Below are 26,143 nucleotides of genomic sequence, written 5' to 3' on the forward strand. Positions count from 1 at the left end.
GGAATTACCTTTATCAGTGTGACAACGCGCAAGTGTTGTCTATTAATATTATAGGAAAGAGGCACCTACTTCCCAATACATTTGTGACATACAGCTCAGCTTTCTTTTCTTTGTCATAAGCTAGGAAATTGACAGGACGTGGGGACTCTTGCTTTCCTTTTCTGTCTTTACCCACATACGCCTGTGAAATAGCGATATGTTTTGGCTTAGAAAAAGGGAAGTGAGTAGAAAATGAAAACCAGAAAGTGGAGTTGACGCAAATTCGCCTTCATACCTGGCCCTTGGTTAGGTTGTGAAGCAGACAGAAAGTAGCTTGGCGACTCTTTCTTCCTCTTGCTTTTTTGTTGCAAGTTTTTCCTTCCCAGGAAGCCCCATATTCTTGTTGTCCTTACTTCTAGCCGGGCAGAACCAGCTCTCGAACCAACCTAGCAACTGAAGACTCTTCCTCAGCTGCTCAAGCGGCACACATCTGGCAAGCAGGCCTCCTTGGTTCCCGGATAGGTACTTATACTCCAGATAGCTCTGCATATCTTGCAGAAAGATCGTAGGAGTAATTAGGTCCGAAGACAAGGGAAGCGTGAATGGCTTCTTAATGTCAGGAGGACCTGAAATCGGCGACTGCATCCCAGTCTGCAGTTTAACCCAGAAGAAGAGATTTTTTTCGCTGAGAAATTCATCTCACAAGACTCACCCGGTTCCTCATGGAACTGAATGGAGAAAGTCACCCAAGTCCCTGCCCTTCCATCACCCGAGGGTTCTTATCTTACCTCCATATAAGCCCAGTTTCGACTTATGCTACTGGAGTTTCCAAGTAGATGTCCAGTGTAATTACGTTGAAGTGAATAGATGCTTGTGAAATAGCACCGTTACGATGCCAACAGGCTCTAGCAGAGATACTGTAGTTACTGGATTTGGTCAACAGATGGCAGCATTTGTACATGCGAATTCATATTGACGTTTACTAATAAAAGTAAAAGGTAAGTTCTCAAAAGTGTTAATATGGAAAAGCTGGCCTTTGTGACTTGGCAAATTTATACTAGCATTTCTTCTTTAGTTAGTATCTTTTGTAATTTTATTGTTTTCCTATATCCACTGGTCATTTTGCTTTATCTCTTATGAAAGGAACTTCAAAACAAAGATACTTCTGCGCGCGCGCGCGCGCGCGCACACACACACACACACACACACACACACACACACACCTCAACTTGATTTGTAAAGCTGAAGGTGGAAGTGAAATATGAAAAGACTGCTACCTGAGCATCCACCAGTGTGATCAGTGGCCCTTGTGAGGTCACAGTTTTTCTTCCGTAGAAAATGGGTTCAGTGATGTTTTCTGGTTTCCAATCTACAGTGGCCTCTTGCCAGTTTATAAATGCCCATAGCTGGTTCTGTCAATGGTTTTTGATTTACAGATTAAGTGCTTTATGAGGCTTAACATAGCAACACAAATATTTAAATTGCTCCCACATTTTACAACCTTAACTGCTGTATTTTATATAAAGGGCCCAAAATGAATATTGTTGTTGATAAAAATTGGGTGCACCCCGAGAGCTTGGGATCACTGAGAGCAAAAAACAATGGAACATACTGAGAAATCAAGGACACATGCTGAGAAAGGTAGGAAATCCTCCAACTCCATCCTCTGTCCCTAAAGACTAGTGGTAAGCTGAAGGAGGTTTATGGTTGATCCTTTGGAATACTGGACTTTTGGTATTACTTCACAATAACAAATATGAGTTTTAAAATGAATAATATGGTTTTGGTAGTGAAGGAATAAGTTATGATGATTCAAAAATAATGTGGAAATATTACTGTATGTAAGAATCATTTTTTGTCATTTGTTTCTTGTCACTGTGTGCTTGTCCAGTCTTCCTAAACTACTTCTGTTGATGATCAAGCTTCAATGTTAGGTCCCCAACCTTTGCAAAGATGCACTGGGTGGAACAGACCTCTGTGAGGACCCACACTGCAGGCTCTGGGCTTCTAGGCAGATATGTGTCACCCCACAGCTTCACATTTCACCTGAAATAGTCATCAAAAGAACATCTACATTTCTAACAAATAGCAGAAAATGCCTCAGTGAGGTTCACACAGCCGTCGATGAGTTTATCTTCACAGAAAGATCTGGTGTCTGAAGGTAAACCTGAACTGCATTATTTGGAGTACCATTTGCAGCCAGCAGCCTGCCCAGGTACTTCCCACTGGGTACTTCTCACTAACAGCCAGATCCCTTCAGTAGAAAGGTGGAAATTGCCCAGCTGCTGAGGTGGTATTTAAGTTCTGGTAAAGTCTTCATAAATGCCTCTAAGCAACGTTTAAGTAATAAAAACTGATCACAATTAAAATTATTTTGATAATTAATACTATCAATAAGATATTTTCAGCCTTCTGATTTTGTCTGTAACTTTGCCAGATGTTTTTATATGTGCTGGTTAACCTGATATTTAAAAAAAAAAATCATGTGATGCTGTTATAGATTATGGTGCAATTATAGCAAATGGTATTGATACAAACATGACTACAAAGTTTGTAATAGCTTTAACATTATAACAATATTTCTAAGTGTCCATGTACTGTGCATGAAATGGAAAACTTTAGAAAATGTAATTCCAAACTGAAAAAAAAAATTAACTTACTGATTAGAGACTAGCGAGGTATTAATAACTAACTTAATGATAAGTAAAGATTGGAGCTTTTTGGAGGAACTGCATAGTTCACAAACATGGTATCTATTAAATTGGAGCAAAGATTTCAAATTTTAACTAACTTTATTTGAGAATTTAGTAGACTTTTAAGATCTCATTTTTTTTATATTTGTGTTGTTATTTTTATTAGTAGTGTGTGTGTATGTGTGTGTGTGTGTGTGTGTGTGTGTGTATGTGTGTGTGTGTGTGTGTGTGTGTGTGTGTGTGTGTGTGTGTAGGATAATGGGATGGGTGCCTGGATGCCACTGCACATATATGGAGATCAGAAGACAAATGGATAGCTAGTTTTCTCCTTTCACCTTTATGTGGGTTCCAAAGATATGACTCAGGTCATCATACTTGTGCGGCAAGCCTACTTACCCCCTAAGAGCCAGCCAGCTAGCCATCACCCTTGTTAGAGGACTCGTTTCTTAAATGACAACTTGAAAACATTTCTTAAAACTGAATATTTAACCATTTTCTGCATCACTATTAGAAAATAAAACATAAAAACACATAATAATATTGAGTGTGCCACATGGTCTATGTAATATACCATGAAAGGCATTGTGCTATCTCTCTGAAAAGTCATCAGGCAGATGTCATTGCTGTCTGTTAACAGAAGAAGCAGAGGAGACTGAGAAACTTGCCTGAAGTTGCCTAGATTACAAGAGAGGAGACCTAGACCAGAAGTTGGATCCTCCAGTTGCAAATGAACCTCATCCTCTTAACTTGTCAGAGAGGCTTTACATCTTCTATTACCAGGTCAAATTGATATTAACTCAAGGAAAATTTTGGATGGCTATTTAATATATTATCAAATATGTTTTAATGAAACTCTCACTGATCTCTACCAACTAATATCAATAATCATTATTGTGGGAATCTCAAAAGGACAAGTTCATTTTCTAAATAGGTAGGAAGCTGATCATACCACTGAACTGTAAACATTCTGGTTAGCCAACTGAGGGATAAAGCAGTTGTGTACAAAGCATCCAATGCATGGAAGTCACAACACAAAAAATAAGTTACAACACTGTGGCAAAGATTGTCTGAGGAACTGATTGCTTATAGCTTCACTTATGACTCTCCAGAGAATAAGCCTAACCCATGCCAAGGAACTTTGTGATTCTTCAGGGAGAAAGAGTAATTAAAAACTATGACTATTTTTAAAAGTTATGAGCTGTCAGAAACAACTCATTGGAAGTTGGCCTTAACAACACACCAATTTGTGCCTGTCATCAATATCTCTTCCCTAACCAGAGCTGATTCCAGATGATATTAGCAGATTATCAGTAGGTTTACCTAGTCGGCACTTTTACTGATTCCTAAATAAATCATCCAATGCAAATGATTCTGGGGCCTTTATGAATTGCATGTAATGAAGTAACCTGCTTAGTCATTTGTGAATTGTAGTTTTGATGAATAGCTTTAAGTCTTTCTAACTCATTGACTTGATTTTGTCTATTTTGTGAGCACTAGGACTCTTGGGAAAGATAAAGCATTACCTCTCAAAGAGACCACTGCCATCTCCAGCTGAACGGAAGAAGTTTGATCATGAGTTTGCCATCTCTACTTCCTTTCATGGTATTTATAACATTGCCCAGAACCGGAGCAGGGTTCGAAAGGTGATCTGGCTGTCTGTGGTGCTGGGCTCTGTCTCCCTCTTGGTATGGCAAATCTACAGTCGCTTGGTCAATTATTTCACGTGGCCAACCACAACATCTATAGAGGTTCAGTATGTGGAGAAGATCGAGTTCCCAGCTGTGACGTTCTGTAACTTGAATAGGTAAGAATCATTGCTTTAGTCATGATTTTTAATTAATTTTAGTATGGATTGATTTGGATAATGAACATAAGGTGTTCTGATACAGTATTTGACATAGGTAAAAGCATTGGCATTTTTAATTGAACTTGAAGAACAAAGATAAGAAAAGACAGAAACTTGCTAATTTCTTCATTCATCCATTCATACCCCCCCCTTCCCTTGTGCATTAACATGCTGGGTAAATATCAAACTCTATGGTTAAGTAGATGTAAAATAATGTGGTTCCCTGAGCTTAAGTATGCTAATGAGAAAGGGGAATCTTTATGTAATTGGGTAATTAGTAACACAATACAGATAAATACCCAAACATTCTATGTGGAGTGTTTTGGAGATAACTGGGGGTTCCAAGGAGGAGATGAGGAAAAACTAGCAAGAGAACTAATGCACAGTACCTGGAGATATGAGGTGTGGTTGATAATATGACAGGGATATCTATCTTAGTAAAGGTGGGGTTAGCCAGAGAGCCAAAGGTATGCCTCCTGGTCAGTTGCCTAGGGCCCTGAGCTCTGGAGATCATACACTCGGCTGTGTTCTCTGTGGCTACTTTCAAGCTCCAGACTGTAGTCCACTGCAGAAGGTTGCAGTCACTGAACCAGGTCAGCACTTAGGTCAGCTTCCTCCTGTGAGGCCTTCACACACAAAGCCTTGGGACTGTCCGTAGTAGATGCTTGAAAGAGCTTATCTAGGAATTTCACTAGAGTCTTAAAAGTACCTTTGTAAGACTTTGACTTTATTAATAACTCTTTTTTCATGGGTTATTAATGAATTAACCATGCATAGATCCCTTCATTCTCTCTCTCTCTCTCTCTCTCTCTCTCTCTCTCTCTCTCTCTCTCTGTCTCTCTCTGTCTCTCTCTCTCTGTCTCTCTCTCTCTCTGTCTCTGAGTCTCTCTCTCTCTCTCTCTCTCTCTCTCTCTCTCTCTCTCTCTCAGTGTGTGTGTGTCTGTGTGTGTGTGTGGTGTGTATAGGGGGGAAAGAATAGATAGATAGCTATAGATAGATATGTAATTTATTCAACCATTTTATGTATTTTCTGTGACATCAGTTCTAGTAATGTTGCCTCTTGTTTCTGATGCAATTTGAGAACAAGTACTGGGCACATTGTACATGTTATAAGGGGTTTGTGTGGCCACTAACATTTCAAAGCTTCAACTTGGGCACTTAGGTTTCAGAAGGCAAAGATAAGTCAACCCTTTCATAAGAGAAAAGATCCTCAGTATTTATTGCCTCCCATTACTGAAATGGCATGCATTGTGACAAAGGCAAGTCTTGCTTGCAGGTACACTGGACTGAAAGATTCTGTAACACTGGAAGAACCATGTGAGGAGATCCACAGTCACTGTTGCCAGAGAATCGACTGTAACTAGTGGGAAAAAACTTTTTCAGAAACTGAACTGTTAAAGTGTTCAGTCTGAAGGAAGTATAGCCTAAGGAGACATGATCCTTCAGGAGTATTTACTTACTGAATGTCAGAACTGATACTGAAGTTCTGGACAGCTTAGACAAGGTACCTCCTTTCCCATTCTTTTCTGTCTCAGCATGACAAAAGTTGGCCTCTTGGTGGATTTAGGCAAGAAAACAAAAGCTCCTGCTCCTCACTTCTCAGCCAGGGGTTGCAATGTATCCTAGGAGATTCAGGTTGACAACATAGTATCACTACCCAGGTCCATGTGGCCAAGGTTAAATTTTCGATGAGTGTGGCATGGTAGCTGGGAATACTATGTATCTGCTGGAAGAAAGGAGTCAGAGGTCACGCTACAACATTCTTCTGTGGTAAACTATCTCATCAGTAGGAGATTGGTAGCTAAAAATGTTGCTAAAGGCTTCATGATACCTAAGAAGGGATCAAAATTTTTCAATAATTCCCTGGGGGCCCGTGTGTGTGAAGATTACAGCTCAAACATGGGTTTACCCTATCCTGGCCTTACTGACACAATTCTTCCCTCTAACAGCTGTGTTTTGAAGCAGAAAATAATGTGTGTTTAAAAATGCTGAAGATGAAAAGAAAGAACAAAAGTTTAAGAAAAAAATCATATAATAATATTCTTATATTTTTGGAAAAGGACATACATTCTTCTCAGTTGTGGGATTTAATAGTAACATTGCATTTACATTTAAACAGTAATGCAAATTAATCAATAACTTCATCTCTATTAGCCTCTTAGTGCATAGTGTTCAGTATACTCAATGTCACAATCAATATAGTCTTTGTATATTGAACTTAATAGATGCGTGTTGGAGTTACCAATCTGCTTCACTTGTAGCTTCTTAAAAATATCCATTAATTTCAATCTTGAAAAGATCCTTTACAGAAAGCAATGTGCAGACAAGAAGAGCTAATCTCATAAAGGACATTTGGCACAGAGTCATAAAAATTAAGTTGTACAATAGATTCTGGGAAATGAGCTATTATTTATGACCTTTTTATTTGGAACTAATCTAATAAATTATAAATAGCTCTGTATCCAATTCCTGCTAAATATCATTATTATAGAATACACCACATATTTCCATTACATTTTGCCAAAACTCTACATTTCTTTTTTTTCTACTAAAACTAGAGACAGTGGCTTATGGGTATGAGTTCATGTATTTCACCAGTGTTCCAAAACACACCACCCACATTCTTCTGTCTCTTCCTCTTTACAATCATTGGGATAATTTATTTTCACCAAATCTTTGTAAATGTGTGTGTATGTGTACATTTGTGTGCGTGTATATGTATGCATGTGTATATATGTATGTGTGTGCATGTGTATGTATGCATGTGTATATATGTATGTGTGTGCATGTGTATGCATGCATGTGTGTATGTGTGTGCATGCAGACTAAAAGATTTTTAATGAAATGTGTTAGATTCTGTCAGTTAATGAGAATACCAATAAGATGTTACAATCTGCTCAGTGGGGAAGCCAAAAGTCATTCTTCTCCAGATTTCTTCTCTTTAACATTATCTATAAAGATATATTGGCGGAACTCATTGAAAGGCAGAACCTGGCATTAATTCAGGCATCAAGTGAAACTTTTTAATTTCAGGCATATGATTTTAGGAAGAGTTTTGAGCCACTGGTGTGTGTAAAAATATATTTAGCAGTTTTCCAGGTATTAGATTGTTTAAAGAAGTCAATATATTTTGTTATACTTTATCATATATTCATTATATGTTAGGTTCAATAGATGGCATATATGAATATGTACATCCATATAAATATGATTCTTGCCAGGATATATTTCATAAAACATTAAGGCAAACATTGTGGAAGCACAGAGCAAACCTCGTCTTGCAGTTTCAGCTTCTGAATCCAGTCCCATGCATGGGAGACAAGAACGCTACCTTTGTCCACTATTCTCAGCAATCAACAACTTTTCTTAAAGAATGTTTTTTTAAGTGTGTGTCCAAGTTAAAAATAAACTCAGCGGAAGACATTTTGGTTCTGTGTATCTTATAAAAACTTCATTTCTTTGTTTCTAATATTACTAGGCTTTATTTATATCATTTAATGTGATGATATTACCAGTATTGGCTCAAACTTCATTAACGTAACAATAGATTTTATGAGAACATTTTAAGCTGAAGGCTTTCTTAATAATTTTATTCCCTATATTTGTATCACCCATAGGAGGGCCAATTCTTTAATTTCACTGTATAGTCATTTTGAAAAGAATCCATGAGAGGCGTTGCCTCAGGGCATCTATGGTGTATCAAAGTTGTAGAGTGACCATTAATTCAGGATGAAAACTGTGCCTCTCACCAAAACCTATTAGTTACTAACTTTGGGAAAATAGTTTCCAGAAATGCTTTTGACTAAGAGAAGGGAGGTGTTGAAATATAATAAAATTAGAAGAATGCCAGGACTATCTCGGAGTGAGAAAATTGTCTCAGAGTCTCAAAGTAGGATGTTTGCAGGATCGAGATGTAAGGCTGGCCATGAATGGACCAGAGACAGTGGAGTAAGACATTAGAGTATATTAGATACTAATCATTAAAACAAATGCAATCTTTGATATGTTAGGGAGCATCACATATTACTAACTTGGAGTTTTTGCTTGCTTGTTTTGAATCTGTTTTATATTCATTGGGAAAAAATTGAATATGAGCTTGTACTAGGAAGAAAACTTTAAAGACAAAACACATAGAGAAAATTACATGCACTTACACACACACATCAATAATAATTAAAGAAGATATTATAACTTTTGGAGGTAGGCACAGGAAGAGTTTGAGGGGTAGAGGAAGGCATGGGAGTGATATAGATATAGAGCTGATATATGAAGTTCTCAAAAATTTTAAATAAATAAATAATATAACAAGATTATTATCACAAGGATAATATCTGTAAATATTAAAAATGGGGAAATATACTAAAAACACTAATCATGTTCACTATAACTTTCTGAAAATTTGGTTTGAAAGTAGCTCAACAGAAACTACTAATTAAATAATACCCCCCCCCATTTCAAAAGGAAAATTGAAAATAAAATCTAGGTCAGGACCACCACAAGCTATTAACACCCCTCATGTGAGAGTGGCTATTTCTGAAAAGACAGCCAATAATAATTGTTTTTGAGGGTGTGGGGGAAGAGTAACCTTTACCAGCGATCGGTAGGAGTTCAGTTATGACAGCCACGTGGAAAGTAGGACTTTGTTTCCTTAATAAACTACATATAGAACTTCTCATTATCCAGAAAGCCTACTATTGGCCATTTATCCAAAGAAAAGAAAGTCAATATGCAAAACAAGCATGTACACGACAACAATAGTTACGGCACCATTCAGTGCTCAAGAACAGAAACAATGCAAGAGGTCATGAGTTGATGAATGGATAGCAAAGCTGTGGCAAAGGTGCACAAAAATCCTCATATTCTGCGTTACAATTGAAAGCTTCTTGTTTGTATTGAGGATAGAGTTGGAGACTGTTGTGTTCAACAAAGTAACCCAGGCATGCTCAATTTGCATAAATACTACAGAGTATATTTTCATCTTATCCCTCTAATAAATATCTAACTTCTACCTTTGTAGATCAGTTAAAGCAAATTTAATAGTTTCACAAAGAAAGGAATGACAAGTTCTAGAACATAAGAAAATTCTAGAATGACATGCAAACCACGTACTGGGTAACATGAAACCCTATCCAGAACAGACCAGCCAGTCCATTCTGTGCTGTCGGACAAGGAGAAAGGAGGAAAACAGCTCACTGAAGGGATTTTAGGATCAAAACATGAAATCACTAACTGTATTGTGAAAGAATGTAAGGCATGTGAATAAAAATCTAAACATGATGCATAACGGATTTTGCTTAACAAATATAATCCTTTATGAATGTAGCTTTGCCTTTTTTCTGTCTTCTAGAAAATTAAAAGTTTTATCATTCTAACTAATGCCTTCATTCCTGCTAATAGATTCCAAACAGAGGCTGTATCAAAATTTGGCATCATTGTCTTCTTGTGGGATGTAGTTTCCAAAGTCCTTCGCCTTCAGGAAATCAGTGGCAACCACACGGAATCTCCAGAGACCTTAGATTTTGTTACAAGGCACCAAAACTTCAGCATTACAGAATTTGTCAAGAATAATGGTTTTTTTCTCAATCATGACACTTTGTTGCACTGTGACTTTTTTGGAAAACCATGTGGTCCAAAGGTAATGGTTGAAAATTTCTCCAAATCGAATCAAGACAGTAGACTATGGTTTCGTTCTGTTTTATGCTCAAATAAAATTGTTCCCTTGAGAAATCAACCTTTTGAAACAAGTACATTTCATCAGCTCTACTAATTTCTGCTTTGTCCATTATACAAGTGAAAACTGTTGATCATAAACATGCATAAATTGCTGAACTATCAAATCTTTCTAATATAAGCCTCCTCATATAAACATTTGCAAGTATAGAAAATAGAGTGATTGGAGCTTTGGAGCATGGAAAAGTTCTCCACTTATTGTGTTCTATTTGGTTTATTTTTATATTTGAGGATTTCAAACACGTTTTTACTGAATATGGAAATTGCTTTACTTTTAACCATGGTGAGAATATCCAAAGCAAGAATAAAGTGAGTTTGTCTGGAAGAGGCTTAAAGCTGCTCTTCAATGTCCACCAGGTATCCATTTCACTTCATTCTAGTCTGGGTTGAAAATCAACAAGTGCACAGGACTTTTTAGTAAAAATATTTTTCTCTGCCAAATAAATTCCACTAGTTGAGTATATTTCACCCTTTGCCAATTTATTCTAATGCCCAATGAATTATGGATTACTGTTGTGTTGGAGTTTCAGAAATCAGATCCTTCAGGCATAAAATAGACAATGTTTACTGTTCTAGTACTTTCTATTACCCAAGGATCATTTATGCAGTAGAATAAAAAAAAATGGAAAGTTCTGTCATGCCATGTGTATAGCTAACGACACTATCATTAAAAATGCAATTGTAGTAGGATTTTCATCTGAATATGGAAATGCATTTTGAGAGGAACTCTATGTATACATTGATTAGTCATAGAATTCTCCTCTGACAGGAAGAGAAGACCCCACTGTGTAAGAATCGTAAGTGTACTTAAACTAAGCCTCGTTGTTCATTGGTTTGCTTTTGTTTGTGGTTGCTATTTGTAACTGGCCTAGGAAGTTGTAACTGAACCTAAGACTCAGATGTATCAACATCTAAGAATTGCATTGCTGTGACTTCAAAGGTGCTGCACAAATGAATAGCTTCCATACCTGCCCTCTGCTGCCAAGGGTGTATAGATTAGTACTCTGCCATGCTGGTAGAGTAAGTATTGAAAGACAAACAATGAATGGCAGAGAAAGATGTTCACCTCACCGAATCACAGCAAATGACTTACTCCTCCACAAACATGATTGCTTTTAAAGAACTTCTGTTAATATCATCTTCATAACTTCCTCCTGTGTCTCACTCAAAATAAAATTGTACTTATGCCCAAACACAACCCTGTACTCAGAAAATATTTGACCAATTTAAAACTATTTAGATAATAGCATTAGGATTAGTTTAAACATTAATTATGAATTTTTTAATAGTTAGAAAATCCCAAATATTTGTATGATACAATTAAAACCAACAAATGTAATGTAATGTTCTGTAAGCAAATGGCACCTAGATATTTCTCTAAACCAACCTAGTCAATGTTTTTTAGAAGGTTTTAACAAGTCCAGGACAAATGGGCCTCTGAGTTACAGGAATTTAAAGCTTGCTCCCCAAGGATAATTACATAATAGTGAACTGATTCACCGAAGAATCTTTATATGCACACATTCAACCTTTTCCTTATAGTCTGAAACTACAGCATCACTTGCAATTTACATGTTAGTATCTTTACCTGACATAGATTTATAGATTTTAAAAAACTGTTAAAGAAATCGTGTGAAATTTCACAATTATTGAAGAAGACATTTGAATTTTAAACAAGGTTTAATTACAAAGACACCTGCAGTGGAAAAAAGAAGAGCCAAGTAGAAACTTCTGAAAGGCTCCTAGAAGAGATTGACAGGAAGTGACAGGTCAGCTGACACCACTGTGCTTGGGGATTTATTCAGGAGCTACTAACTGCCTGGGATTCAGCCTGGAAAAGCATGTTTTAGATACCAAATTTCCACACCTCTCACACAACAATAGACTGAAACCTAATCTGGTATAACTGACTTTAGGAAGTCAAATACACCATGCATTGATAAAAGCAAACCTTGAACTCCTGTAGAACTATTATCCGTGTGTGTGTGTGTGTGTATATGTGTTCCCTTCAGGAGGAATTTACTGATAATCCCATGCCTGGTTTTGCTGATGCTGGGATCATCTTTGTTATTCACTCACCCAAGAAGGAGCCACAATTTGATGGTCTAGGTTTGTCTTCTCCTGTGGGGATGCACGCCCGGGTGACCATGCGCCAGCTGAAGGTAAGAATGTGGGAGATGCAGAGAGAGAGGGAATTAGCTGGTAATGGATGCATTAAACACACAAATAACCATTTTCATAAGAGACCCTTACCCCCTATGTTTTTAAGCTTGGCTGAAAAGGCCAACATTTGGTTTCAGACGCTTTTCCTTTATCTGGAGGCTCCCCTGTAGTAAAAGGCAGTAGATTCCCATGTATAACACAAGTGAGCGTGGGGAAGCCTATTAAATCCAAGGCAACTTCAGATATCATTAAGAACAGGACCACAAAGTAGGCTTCAGAATTGAATGTTTCCTCTGTGAAGCCATCTGCAAAAAATGCAAAAAAAAAAAAAGTTGGAGAGCATCAACCATGGAGACAAGCCAGTGTGGCAGGCTTCCACAAGACTGCCTTTAACTCAGGAACTTCCTTAATTAACTTTCTGAATTTGCATCCATTCCCAATACTCTTGGCCAGTGGACAGCTTTTCTTTTCCAGAGTTATGACGTTTAAAAGCGAAGTAACAAAGAGAAAGCAAAGTACTTGTTGCATGTTAAGTAACAGCTGCTCAATAAAGGATTAATTTTTTTCACATTGGTTGATGGTTTGTGAGTAACCTGAGTAATATGGTGATATAGTATGTTGCATAAATGTTTTTGTTTCTCATGTGAATTAATTTTTAGAACGGTTAGTCTATTTGATGTTTTCATTAATATTTAGGTTAAAGATTTAAAGGCTGCTATTATAATGGCCTTCAGGGACTTTCAAGATAGAATTGTGGGCAAATGGATAAATTTAGTGTATTGAAAAAAATTAAAAACTTTGAGATAAGTGAAAGCGTACAGCATCCTTTAATGGAAAATGGCAGAAGTCTGTGTCCTAACTCTGGCATCTGTTTTCTTTAGACAGTCCACCAGGAATACCCATGGGGAGAGTGCAATCCTAACATCAAGTTGAAGGACTTCACCACCTACAGCACCTACAGTTGTCTGAAGGAGTGCAAAGCCCAGCACATCCAGCGGCAGTGTGAATGCTTGCCCTTTCTGCTTCCAGGTAAAGACTGACAACTTCTCCCCACACTGCCTAATTGGAAGCATGGGAAGTTAGTGTGTCCTTAAATAGTATTCCATTCTCATGAAAGTCTATGCTGGAAAATGGGCCACTTGCCAAATCTTTATCTCAGTCGGTCCATTTGCAAGCATGGAAGCATCACAGAGTTTTCTGGGAAAGAAAATGATGTTGTCAATCTAGGTCCTCAATTCTTTCTTAGAGGGTTAAAATCAGATGTTCTTAAGTACCTTAGATTGAATGATGGTCAAGAGTTTTGTAACTTGAAATAAAAAACTGGATCATGTATACGTATAGCACTACAGACTCTAAAGATTTCACTGTTGGGAAATTCCTTGCCTTGTGACTGTGAAGGAAACTTCCAGGCTTCTTTGCACACAGTTTCAGGTATTTCCAGGACCAGGGATCCCTCAGGTAATCATTAAGCAGGCTAAAACTTGGGTCTGATTTCAGACTATCACCATCTAGCTGATGTCACACCTCTCTGTGCTTACTATAAAATGGGAAGAATTGTGTCCACCAGAGCAGGGTCCTTATGAGGATGCAACAGGTAATATAAAACGTAGATAAGATCTATAGGAATGATGAACAATTTATATTTATTCTGTTGCCTTTCCTTACCCCTCATTTTCTTTCTCTCTCTGTCTCTGTCTCTCTTCTCTTCTCTTCTTTTCTCTTCTCTTTGTACTTCCCTCCCTCTCTCCCTCCTTCCGTGAGTATGTGTATGTGTGTTTCCCCTTCTGTCTTTCTATCTACTTCTATCTTTTTATCTCAATAAAGACTCACAAATGTTGTTATTTCAATAAATGGTAAGGAAAAAATAAAGTCTGTACTAACACATTATTCCTACTTCCTCTCTTCCTTTCTCTCTTTTTCTTTCTTTCCCTACCCCCCCTCTTTTTCTTTTCCTCCTCCTCCTCTTCCCCCTTTTCCCTCCTCTTCTTTTAAACTTTTTGAATTTGGGACACAGTCCTCCCCTATGGCCTCACAAGCAATCTGAAAACTGTCCACAGTTCTCATAGCACACCCTCCTTTAGATTTTGAAGATTATTGAGTAAACATCGTGGCTTACCTCAGAGACCACTTGTGTTATACCAATAAACAAATTTCCAGTTACGTTTAAAGGCCAGGGTTTTTAAAAATCAGCTCAGGGAATAAACTGTAAATTGATTTTTCTTCTTTGTCTCAACATCTATTGCAGGTAGATAACAAACATTGACACTTACATGGCCTAATCCAAGCTCTAAAGCTGTGGTTTTCAACCTTCCTAATGCTGTGACCCTTTAATTTAGCTCCTCATGTTGTGATGACCCCAACCTTAAAATGATTTTTATTGCTACCTCATAACTGTAACTTTGCAACTTTTATGAATTTTATTGTAAATATTTCTGGAGATAGAGGTTTGCCAAAAAGGTTGCAATGCATAGACTGAGAAATGTTTCCCTAAAGGCAGTTTGCCAATGTGTGAAAAGATATACATATATAACTTTATATATTAATAACAAACAATAATATGTTAATATAAAGAGAGAACAGGATACAAGATAAATTATTCGAAGACCTTTCTAACTGCATGGTCTAGGACAAGCCACTTTCTGAGAATTGGCTCTTTATCTGGAAAATGATAATTCCTACATGATAAGATTATGAACATACTAAAACAAGAAGAAAATTGTGGAAGCAATTGTAAAATTAAAATTTACAGGTATTTAAAAACATAAAGACTTGACTTGAGGGACAAGTGAAAGGAATGAAAAAAGTGTTCTTCTCAGCAGCTCCTCTCTCTAGATACTTACATGTCTGCATGTTTATTATCCTAAGAATAAATGTCCGTATGGAGGATGGTTAGAGAAGAAGATATAGAAAAGTAATGTGCCTTTATCATATTTAGAGCCCACATGTAGCTCTCAATGCTGGAGGTGTCTCGGTGCTGGAGGTGTGCTTAAAAGCTTTGAGGTCCTGAATTCAAACAACTGCATCCTTAAAAACAAAGACTCCAGTGAACTCAAATAGCAATGTCCGGGATCAATCTCCCAAATTACCTTTCCAGATAGGTGCACATTCCAAAGCTTCATCGTCTTTTCTAATGGGAGAATTTTATTTCAAGAAAACTCTTTATATGTTACCCTTCCTGTTTTTAAGGAAACGGTGTTGAGTGTGATCTACTAAAACACTACAACTGTGTATCTCCCATCCTTGGTAAGTGGCTTGATTTTTTCTTTTACTTTCAAGGCTGATATTAAAATTATTTAGTTACAAGACATGAAATAACACTGTGGATATCCCAGATATGGAAAAGAAAAGAAGATATATAAAGAATTTTAAAAATGAGTTAACACTCACTACATTACACAGTCAAAGAAATTCCCTCTGACTAGGTTAAAGGCAAGGACAACAGAGTGCCAACAATAGCCCAGGGGTTATTTTCAAATCGTTATGACATTTATAACCTCTGTTCTCTGTATTATCAAAATGCCCTTGACTTTACTTCATTACTGAAACATTTTTACAACGAGATCAAATATTCCAAATTAGAAAAAGAATCATGTAAAACTCAGGAGCACCTTGTTAGTTTGGAAATCATTTACATTTTAAAGAATGATTGTTTCATTTAATTAAAAATGTGTCACATATAACATTTTTGTGTAAATAGAACCATAACCACACATGTCTTATGTATTGACAACCTAAACAGATTTATTTTGCCTAAACTTTGGCATTGACCCCAAATTATTAATATTATAATTACATTCTTGTATAATTTGACCCATAAATTGAGAGTTATGTTTTTAAATCATTGGTTTCCCTCTTAAAATGTAATATATTATATATGCTTGTTCTTTTTTGTGTGAGTGTGGGATATAGCAACCTATCAGAACAACCTGGGGGACAAAGGATTTATTTTAACTCATAATTGCCGGTTCCATACACCATTTATGCAAATGCCATAATGCCATATTGAAAAAAAAAAATAAGAACTAGAATGTTAAACTTTTGTTTTCGTGCTACTGATGAAAGCCAGAGGGAGAGCCTGGAGAAATAAATCATACATACAGCAGTCTGGGGACTGCTATGGGATAACAGGATCATAAAGCTGTGCACATGAGTATGAGAGTACAGTATGTATGAGCATATGAGTATGTAAGAATATGTGAATGTGAGTGTGGGGATGAGTGTATTGTGTAGGGTATTAGTGTATATGAGTGTATAAGTGTGTCAGAGAACATCAATTAAAGTATCTGTATGAGAATATATGGGTGTCTTGGATTGTGTGTATCTGGGTATAGGAATGTGTAGTAAAGTGTGCAAGTGAAGGTGAAAAGTGACAACCTGGTAGACAGAGAACCTCAGTAGTGCCTGAGAAGCTAGGAGAATCATGGAAATAAGGAACCTTCTGTCAACAGAGTATTTCATACCAATTTAGGATAATTCTAAAGGTAAGTGTAGTTTAAGCCATTGACCTTCAGAATTCTCTCTGCAGTTTCCTCTCACAGTGGCATGGCACACTCCACTCTCGATCCTGTTCTGCCCAAACAGTTGATCTTATATGGAAATAGTCCAGGAACACCCTGGAATTTCTTTCCTAATGAAGGTCTGACTCCAGTGACTCAGTGGATTACAACTGTCTTGTATTCTGTCCTGTTGGTTGTACTAACAGTAAAATATAAACATGATTTACTAAAGTAATAAGCATAGTTAACTACTTCTTTTTCAACACTGGGACAGAAATGATGATTTTGAGATTGCCCTGTCTTCCCATTGTGGAATCTTGTCTAAGGGCACTGTTCTCGATTTCATTTCAGACCACATTGAGCTTAAGGGACTGTGCACGATGGGAACACACAACTCCAGCTGCCCTGTGTCATGTGAAGAAACAGAATACCCAGCTACCGTTTCTTACTCTACTTTCCCAAGTCAAAGAGCATTAAAATTTCTTGCCAAGAAATTAAATCAAAGCCAAGAGTATCTCAGGTAATCTGGTTAGTCTTATAAATTATTCATGATTAACATTAATTTTCCTTTACTGAACACCTGAAGTTTCAGGAAATGACATGGTAGTCAGTAGAGGAAGGCAGTTTGGAGGTCGTTCAGCTAATAATGACAACAATGAGAATTTAGAGTCAGATACGGTCGGTCAACTCTGTTAGCTCCTTATTTTAGCTTTTAACATAGTCATATGATGCTGACTGAAATTATTTGCTCATGATCATTCCTTCATTGCCCTAACTGGAGAAAATACAAATTATATCTAATATTAGTTAGTGCTTAAAACATGACAAGCCTTTACCTGTATACTTTGTGCTTTGAGACTCCTAATAACTATATAAACTAGGTGAAAAAATTATCTTCATTTTATAAGAGTGAACCAAAGTCCATTGGATTTTGAATAACTGCCTATCAAGGCAGTCAATGACATGAAAAGACTTGGTCTCTGCCCACCAAGTCTCAATTATGTGGGATTCCACTTCCACTCCTGAGTGCCCAATTAGTTTCCTCTCTGCCATACTATGTTAATTCTTGCAAATTACACATAAAAGGCTATAAATGAAATTTTAGTGTTTTTTTGAGGAAGAAAACAAAACAGATCTCCATTTGAAATACTTTTTTGCCATATTTTAGTAGCAAACTTACAGGACTAGCATAGACCAAGCACATGAAAAGCCAATGCTTATCTATAATGCAACTCAATCAGAAAAGAATAGTGAGCAGAAGGGATCTGGGACTAGTGTATGGTAACAAAGATACAAATACTAGCTTGTTGCCCTCAACAAGGACTTCAAGTGCAGAAGAACCTCCAACCATTTCATTTGTAATTGTTACAAGGTAAACCTGCTGAAACTTGTCATTGAAGAGTGTTGATTGGCATTGTGTCTGTGCTTTCCTATCTTCATCCCAATAGTTCATACACACACACACACACACACACACACACACACACACACAAATGAAAACAGACAAATTGCCAGTATCCTATTTCTGTCCCTATTGTTCTACCAGGAATCATATATTCCTATAGATTCTTGACTCCATTGGGGAAAAAGCCTTCAGAATTATTGAGAATAAGAAAATAAGCCCTGCCCCTTTCTAAGGATGAACCATTTCCCAGCATAGTGGATTGTTTAACATGCTCCCTCTCCATGCGTGTAGGTGTTAGCTGGGTATCTTTGAATGTAACTGGTAAATGGTAGCATAGAGAGCACATGGAAAGACCAATCAGGTAGGCCCCAGTTACCTTCAGCAGAGTACCAGGAAGCAATGTCAGTGTCCCCAAAGCATAGGTCTGTATGGAGGTAACCAATTGAAAATATGTTTTTATTCAGTTTATCCTACAGTTTGTTTTAACAAAGGAAATTCCTTGTGTAAATGCATAGACAATAATCTCTACAAATCAGAAATTTTTTAAAAAAAGCATTTTTAACATGACAGGCCTTTTGGGTTATGAATTCTAACACACAGTAGATAAAAAGACAGACACAAAAATCGTATCTTTTTTAAATATGCTGCCTCCAATACAGACATCTGTGTTGTTCATTTTTAATATGGCGAGCTGTATTGAGTGTGGTGTCATGCCATTATCTTTAAGTCTGATGTAGAAGAGCACTTTCTGCTGTCTCCTGAGTTCAGAATTACTTTATTTGTAAGGTCTGTAGGTATAGTACTGGAGATTAACTGGTGAATCAGAAATATGATCCACACACAAATGCATTATTGATTTCTTTTCCTACCTCACTAATTATTACTGATAATCCTCTCTTAATTAATAGGTAGTGAGCTTGTGTGGTTTCAACTACTGGAAGCTCTGACCAGGATAATAAAGCAAGTAGCACAGCAAAAGTGTCCAGTCACAGGGGTTGCCAGAATCCTAGATGTAGGTAGCTAGATGTAGCTAGCTAGATGTAGCTAGCCAGGTGTAGCTAGCTAGGTGAAAATGGGTCAGGTTTAGCTTAACTGAAGCAGATCACAATGTAGCAGGGAGTCCATGTTCATTTGTGGCAGAATTTGATCAAATTTTATTGGTTATTCAAGTGGGTGTTTTAAATTATTTTATTAGATTTTTTAAAATAAAAGTTGCACAAAATGGTTTGTTTTGTGCAAAACCAGATCACTCCTTCTAATGTCATTCTAATGCTCAAGCCCCACAGAGGTTAGTAATATAGACACATAATTAGTTTTCTTTTATTTCTTTGCTGTTATTAAAATTCAGATTGTATTTTATTATTTATTATAATAATGTTTTTCCTAAGATAATCAAGTGTTCTTGGACTTAATAGAACCATTTCATTATTATCTTGAGTTTAACCTTCAGAGACTCATGTGGATGTATGAGTTAGCTGACAGAGAAAAGCAGCATAAACATCACGATATTGTTATGGAAGAGGAATTTATCATCTCGTGAAAAACACAGATGGATAGTCTTCATAAATGATCACTTGGAAAGATAAACAATATTATCAGCATGCACGCAAAATTAAGAGCACAATGGAGAACAGGAAGTCAAGAATGTCACCAAAATGTCTTAATTCCCATGACAGCATTACAACTTCTTCCATTTTAATAACTGTTTTATCACTTGTAAATATTACAATTTCTACTGATGATCGGTCTAAATATCTTACATTTTCCTGTTACCTAGCATTAGACTAATGGAAATTAACTGCACATATTAATGGTGCATTTTGAATTAAGTGTATTAGAGAGTATTGATTCCCCAAACTGTAAACAATAAGGAAAGTGGTTTACAGCCATGTTCCTTAGATATGTTAGTGAATGCCATGTTTCAGGAAACATTGCTAATAGGGTCCATTCTTCATTAAAATTCCTATTGCCATCTGAAAATAATGTAGTAATTGATTACAACTTCAGTTAACAGCACAGACAGGTTAATATTTAGCCAGTTGTTTGTTGGCTTCATTTTTAAGTTGTTGCAATTTTAACAAATTATATAATAAGCATGTGCTGAGTGTTTGGATTCAAAGGCTGTGATAGGCATGAGGATTACTGAATGAAATGGATAAAATTTACAGGCCAGGCCTAATCGCACATATTTCCATTGTGGTGGGAATTAATGATAAGTATGTAAGTTATATAAAATGGTTCTGGGACAGAAAATACAAAGGAAAATCCATCTAGAGAAGCAAGAGTGAAAAAAAAAAAACAAACTTGTCTTCAGATTTATGGACTGCCAGTAGGAAAGATTTTGAGCACAAGTGAACAAAACTCTACAGCCTTGGGTCTCCAACATCCATGTAGATGTTTCCTGAAGAGTGCCTTGTGAGTATCAGGGGAGTGCAGCCAGAGTGTCCTGATTCAGCAGGTTGAAGAATTATTGGTTATTGTATGAAGAACAGCAGGTATTTGCTGAGGTGAGGTAACTCAAATTGAAAGCATAATTTCCAGCCAGATGTCTATTACAAAACTCCTAGGGAGAGACTGTAAGGGCTTGGGTGATAGCGGGAAGAGTAAGGTGTAAAACAACAGGACTCTATATAGATGCTGATGGTTCCACAAACAAGATTTGTTGTTAGATGGCTTAGGGGTGCCAAATGGAAAATATCAAGAGTTTGGCTTGGAATATGTTGGAGTGTGTTAAATTATGAGACAAGTGAGTAGAATTATCAAAAATCAATCAAACGCATGATTGGAACTCAAAGTAGAGGTCTTGGTAGACAGAATAGAGAGTTGGGGACCTCAACAATATCAAGTGTAGAGGTTTTAAGGTGGTATTGAGCCATCCTGGCCATGTGTGAAGGGTTACAGAGGATATTAAGAAAATAAAGTCATTGCTCAAGTATGTAAACAGTAAGTGGGAAATTGCATTTATCCAAAGGGCAGCTTCTACTCTGGTCCATGTTTAATTTCTCACTAAAACCTGTGAGCTCAGCTCTTCTCTACTAACCTTGGACAAGGAAACAACTCTACTTCTTCAGGATCATTTAGGCAATTTGGAAAAGTCAAGAATTGAATTAAAATTATAATCCAGAAGTTTGTAAATATAATGGGCCACAGTTAGATGATTACATGTACTGTCTTTCTTCAGTTTTTCAAGAATGAAGCACAGGAAAGTGATGGGGTAGGTTCATTCTTTCTTTCTTTCCCCCCAAATATCATCATGGCAAGAGTGCCTTTCAGATAATGCTGAAGGAATTAAAACTGAGCTAATGCACGCTGGATCGAATGTGCAATGTTAAATAGTTCCTGAATCTAAAATGGGGACTAAAAGTAGTGGTGACAGCTGTAAGTTATGTTCATTCTGTTTTCATCCTCAGAGAGAATCTTGTGAACATTGAAATAAACTACAGTGACTTAAACTATAAGATAACACAACAGCAAAAGGCAGTGAGTGTACCTGAGTTACTCGGTAAGTGTGTTGACTCCATCCATGCTCAACTCTCATTTTCTACTGGACTAATTTCCTGTTCAGGGTTAGGTTGTCAGTGGAGGAAGAAGAATCAATTGTCCTTGCCTCCTACCAGGTATTAAGTGTTCATACTCCCTAGGAAACACAAGTGACTCCATCACACAGGATTTTGCCAAAGCAGCCACTGATGTGTATCTCAGAGTTTCACTGGCAGTTACTCTTTCGTTAGGCTGCCCCATCACTATGTAACTATTGTACAATATTTCAAGAGGTTCAAATCTTTGGTCTTCCCCAAAAGGCTTCATCCCAGCAAGGGGTAAGAAAGGTCCCAAGCAAACAATCCGAGTTATTTCTTTTATAGACACTGTCTCCTGCTGTTATAACGTGGATTTCCTAGATCCAGCTATACTCTAGAGGAAGCCACGCAGGAGTCAGAAGTGAATATTAGATTAAGGCATAAGCATAGTTACATGAAGCAGCTAGCTGAGAGAGAAATTGTGAGGAAGTCTCCAAATTCTTTAAAACTCCTGCAGAAAACACACTTCCATAAAACATCTGACAAACATCAGTTTCCTAAAGATGAGTCTACACAGACTGAATAATGTAATCTCACTTAGAAGGCAGTAGTACTACAGCAGGGATGTTTACAGGGGGGAAACAAAAGTGTGATTGCTGGGGTCTTGTGGATGGAGGGAATTGGGGTATTATTTTTTCAAAGGAGTTCTGAGGAATGTGGAAAGGTTTTAGAGATGGTAATGATGAAGGCAAAAAAAAAAAAAAAGTATACAAGGTGCCTTAGATCTACATACTTACAAATTGTTCAAATGTAAATGTTGTATATATCAATGTAAATTTAAAACGTTTTTTAAAATGCAGTGTTTTAAATATATTTTTTGGTTAAACGAGCCACAATAGATGTTTAATACAAAATATAATTAGGACGCTATCAGTGCAATTTGCATGGAAATTGTCTTCTTGAGACACAGCATAATCCTGCAAGTCCATATGGTACCAAGTTCCAGTTCTGCTTTGCATTTCATGAGTGTGCATTAAATCATAGTTAAAATTTCACCTAGCATTCAAATCTTCCAAAGTCTAAATTAAATTTTTGGAAACATAGTTTTATACCTTCTCCTTTTGGAGATGATTTGTGTGAATATTATTATCAGGTAATTAATAGCTTGTATTACTTTATTTATACTAAATTTTAAAATAATATGATTAATGTACATTCATAAATCAGTCATGATCAACTTACTGGATTAAAATAATGTATACTATACTAATGTTTACTTTTTAATGAAAAACATGCAATTTCTCTATGGATTTTTATTACAGCCGATGTTGGTGGTCAGCTGGGCCTATTTTGTGGAGCTAGTCTGATTACAATTATAGAAATTATTGAATATGTATTGACCAATTTCTACTGGATATTCATTTTCTTTTTGCTGAAAATACTTGAAATGATCCAGAGGACTCCTCCACTTCAGTCAGTATAGAAGAATGTTAATGTTAATGTTCTGTTACAATAAAAATATTGTTTTTTTTTCTTTCATAATACATATAACTATAATGGCTCATTCATTGGTATGAGACTTTATGTTACAGTTTGGAAAGTCTAATAAAAATCATTGAAGATTCCTATTTCTGTGTACACCGCTCTCTGCTTGTATTATTTAATATATTCTGTATTGTTTAATTATTTCTGTATTGTAAACTGAGCAGTTAAAAATAGTAACAGTTACATGGTAGGCATCATTTACCTTTTTATAATAATGAATGGAAAAATGTGTACTTTATATCTAAATATGGTAATCACAACTATTGAGCTGTATGTGGTTGTGAGGATTATTTTAAATGTCAACCTGCCACAACCTAGAATCACCTGTCCTATGACTAGAGTCTTCGTTGAAAAATTATGTAGTTGGGGTTGGCCCATGGGCATGTCTGTGAGGGATTGTCTTGTTTGTTAATTGACTCAGCACAGTACAGGCCCTAGGCTGAACCCTGAACTGCTAAAGAATGAAGAAAGCTACTGAAGGCAGCAAGCAGGCAAGCAAGAACCCATGCATCTATCCCCTTTCTGCCCTTGACACTGGATGTAAATTTTTAAAGTTCCTGCCTCAGCTTCCACTCAAGAGTTGACTGTGATCTGGAATTGTAAATCAAATAAATCCTTTCTTCCTTAGTTGCTTTTTGTGAGGGTAGTTTTTAATCATAGCATCAAAAACAAAGCTAGGACAACAAATAATCAAGACAATTGTTCATTTAGGAAACAGTATGCATAAACTTTCTCAGAATTTTCATTTCTGCGAAACCATAGCATTTTTGTTTTTTCTTCTAAATAGCTTTGTTATAACTGACTTGGGGTAGGCAGGAATCTATTTTCTGTATAGATGGATTCATAAAAAAAAATGTAAGTGAAAATGGAGCTGAATCTGTACTATAGAGGGACTCCACGGCATTTCCTCGTTTCTTTCTAGTAACTTCTACGTACTTATTTAATCTAGACAAAAACTCAACAGTTCTGTTTGTTATGTTCTAAGCAATCAGCTACTTTCAGCCTCTCGGAATGTTCATTCAATGCAATTCAAGACATTCAAGCAATGTCTTCTTTAACACATTGAACAATGATCAAGGCAAAGAACTCTAACTCAGGGCTGAGAGTCAGTTTGTGCTTAGTGTGGATGGGAACCTGGTTTCAGTCTGCAGCACAAACAATATAAACCTAATTCCCAGTTCTTTCTGTATTGTATTGTTTGTTTACAGTTTCTTCCCGACTACATGGCATCCTCACTCCTTTTTTTGCTCAGGTAATTAAAAGAGAAATGGCCTGATAACTAACACATACTGACATGAAAGACACTGTCCAGAATGAAAATTGATCATCAGCTGTTTACACTGGTGCTCAGCCAGCATCCAGACAGCTCCCGGGATTCAAATGTATGAGTGCTATCTGTTTGGGAATCAGTGGTGAGAAAATAAAATATTTGTACTTTGAAAATAGAGGCTTTAAATGTTACCTTGAGAAAAGTGGAATAACCTCCCAGAGCATTGTGAAATCTGTGGTAGGGGCAACCCAAGTGAATGATTACAGCAATGAGCCACCCCCAAATGCCACAGTCCTGACCCAAACAGAAGTGGACGTAATAACAAAATCAAGCACCTTATATAATCTCTTATCAAGAAGGGAGAGGTCACACGACTTCCTCAATCTGTGGGTGACCTGCTGGGCAGATGTCATATGTGCTATAAATGATGGGCAAAATATCTGAGGTAACCCAAGGAGGAACCTGTATTGCAGCAAAACACAGTGAATAATAAGGAGGAACATTAGGGGAAAAAAATACTAAAACGTGAAATGTTGGTGATGTTTGAAAAGGAGCAGGAGAGAAGAAACTGACAAGGTCACTAGACAGAGACAGGAACTTTTTCTTTTTTCCGTGTGCAAAGGGGCTCCCTCCTTAGATCCAGCATAATCACAGTTGCAGTGCAGCGCATTCCTGGCCTTTCATCCCTGGGATGAGTTTTGTAACAACAATACAAAAGTGAAGTGAAGAGGAAGGAGTTGAAAAAAATGCTGAATATCCTCTTCTCAGAAGTTGGCAGGAAAAAGATGATGATTGGCTTGATCAGAATCTCGGTATCAAAACATGTAACCAACCATTAGTGCTAAAATCCAAAGAGCGTGGGTCGTCGAAAACAAACCAGTTCCTTTAGCCTTCCAGGGAAGCAAAGGTCACTTCTGAAAATCAAGAGCAGCAGTTGGAAGGTGCAGAGCTGGAATAGTTAGGCATCAGAGATCATAAGAAAGTGAAGTCTGCAGGCTAAGTAGCAAGAAATGCCTGTGAGAGCAGCAGTTTTACCCATGTCTGCTGGGACACACAAACTGTGTGGACACAGGACTTGACTGCCTCTGTCTTAGAGACTCCACCTTTTCTCAATTCTTCTCTTCCTCCACCATCATCTTCCTGACCTGTGACTTCATCTCTGCAGTGACAACCATATCAGTGTAGGACTTTGCACTGCTCCCCAACAGACTATATCATGGGGTACCATGCTGAAATGCAATTGCTTAAATAATTCTACCGTCATACTATTTGTCTACTTTTACATAATTAATTAGACCTTACTGTCTTATGATCTCCTATAATCACATTATATATTAAGCACCACTTTTAGCTACTTCTTAAACAGATGTATGCAGGCCAGTTTGTCAGGGCAGGATACACTCCAATATTTTAGCAATTTATCCTCTTTCCAGAATAATTTCCTTTTCTTAAAAATGCTTAAATTTCACTGACTTTTGAAGGTATTCATTCTCTGACA

At 36.9% G+C, this 26,143-nt stretch overlaps 1 protein-coding gene across 1 annotated transcript; it reads left to right on the top strand.

Annotated features, from left to right (window-relative positions):
• The first annotated feature begins 1,554 nt into the window (after positions 1-1,554).
• On the top strand, positions 1,555-23,462 carry Asic5 (acid sensing ion channel subunit family member 5). Its single transcript, XM_036189371.1, has 10 exons — positions 1,555-1,620; positions 4,170-4,476; positions 9,916-10,153; positions 10,480-10,605; positions 12,261-12,410; positions 13,293-13,440; positions 15,598-15,654; positions 17,259-17,427; positions 21,723-21,814; positions 23,153-23,462. Exons 1-10 carry the CDS (start codon positions 1,581-1,583, stop codon positions 23,311-23,313), a joined length of 1,488 nt encoding a protein of 495 aa, XP_036045264.1. The 5' UTR covers positions 1,555-1,580; the 3' UTR covers positions 23,314-23,462.
• The last annotated feature ends 2,681 nt before the right edge of the window (positions 23,463-26,143 follow it).

This window comes from Onychomys torridus, chromosome 6 (genome assembly GCF_903995425.1).
Source record: "Onychomys torridus chromosome 6, mOncTor1.1, whole genome shotgun sequence".
NCBI lineage: Eukaryota > Metazoa > Chordata > Mammalia > Rodentia > Cricetidae > Onychomys > Onychomys torridus.

Bases quoted from the DNA above. Each gene is read 5' to 3' on its own strand.
- Asic5 (XM_036189371.1), top strand. From the start codon at position 1,581: ATGGAACATACTGAGAAATCAAGGACACATGCTGAGAAAG. The intron at 4,477-9,915 runs GTAAGAATCATT...TCCTGCTAATAG, and splicing joins ACGTTCTGTAACTTGAATAG to ATTCCAAACAGAGGCTGTAT. The intron at 17,428-21,722 runs GTAATCTGGTTA...TTTCATCCTCAG, and splicing joins CAAAGCCAAGAGTATCTCAG to AGAGAATCTTGTGAACATTG.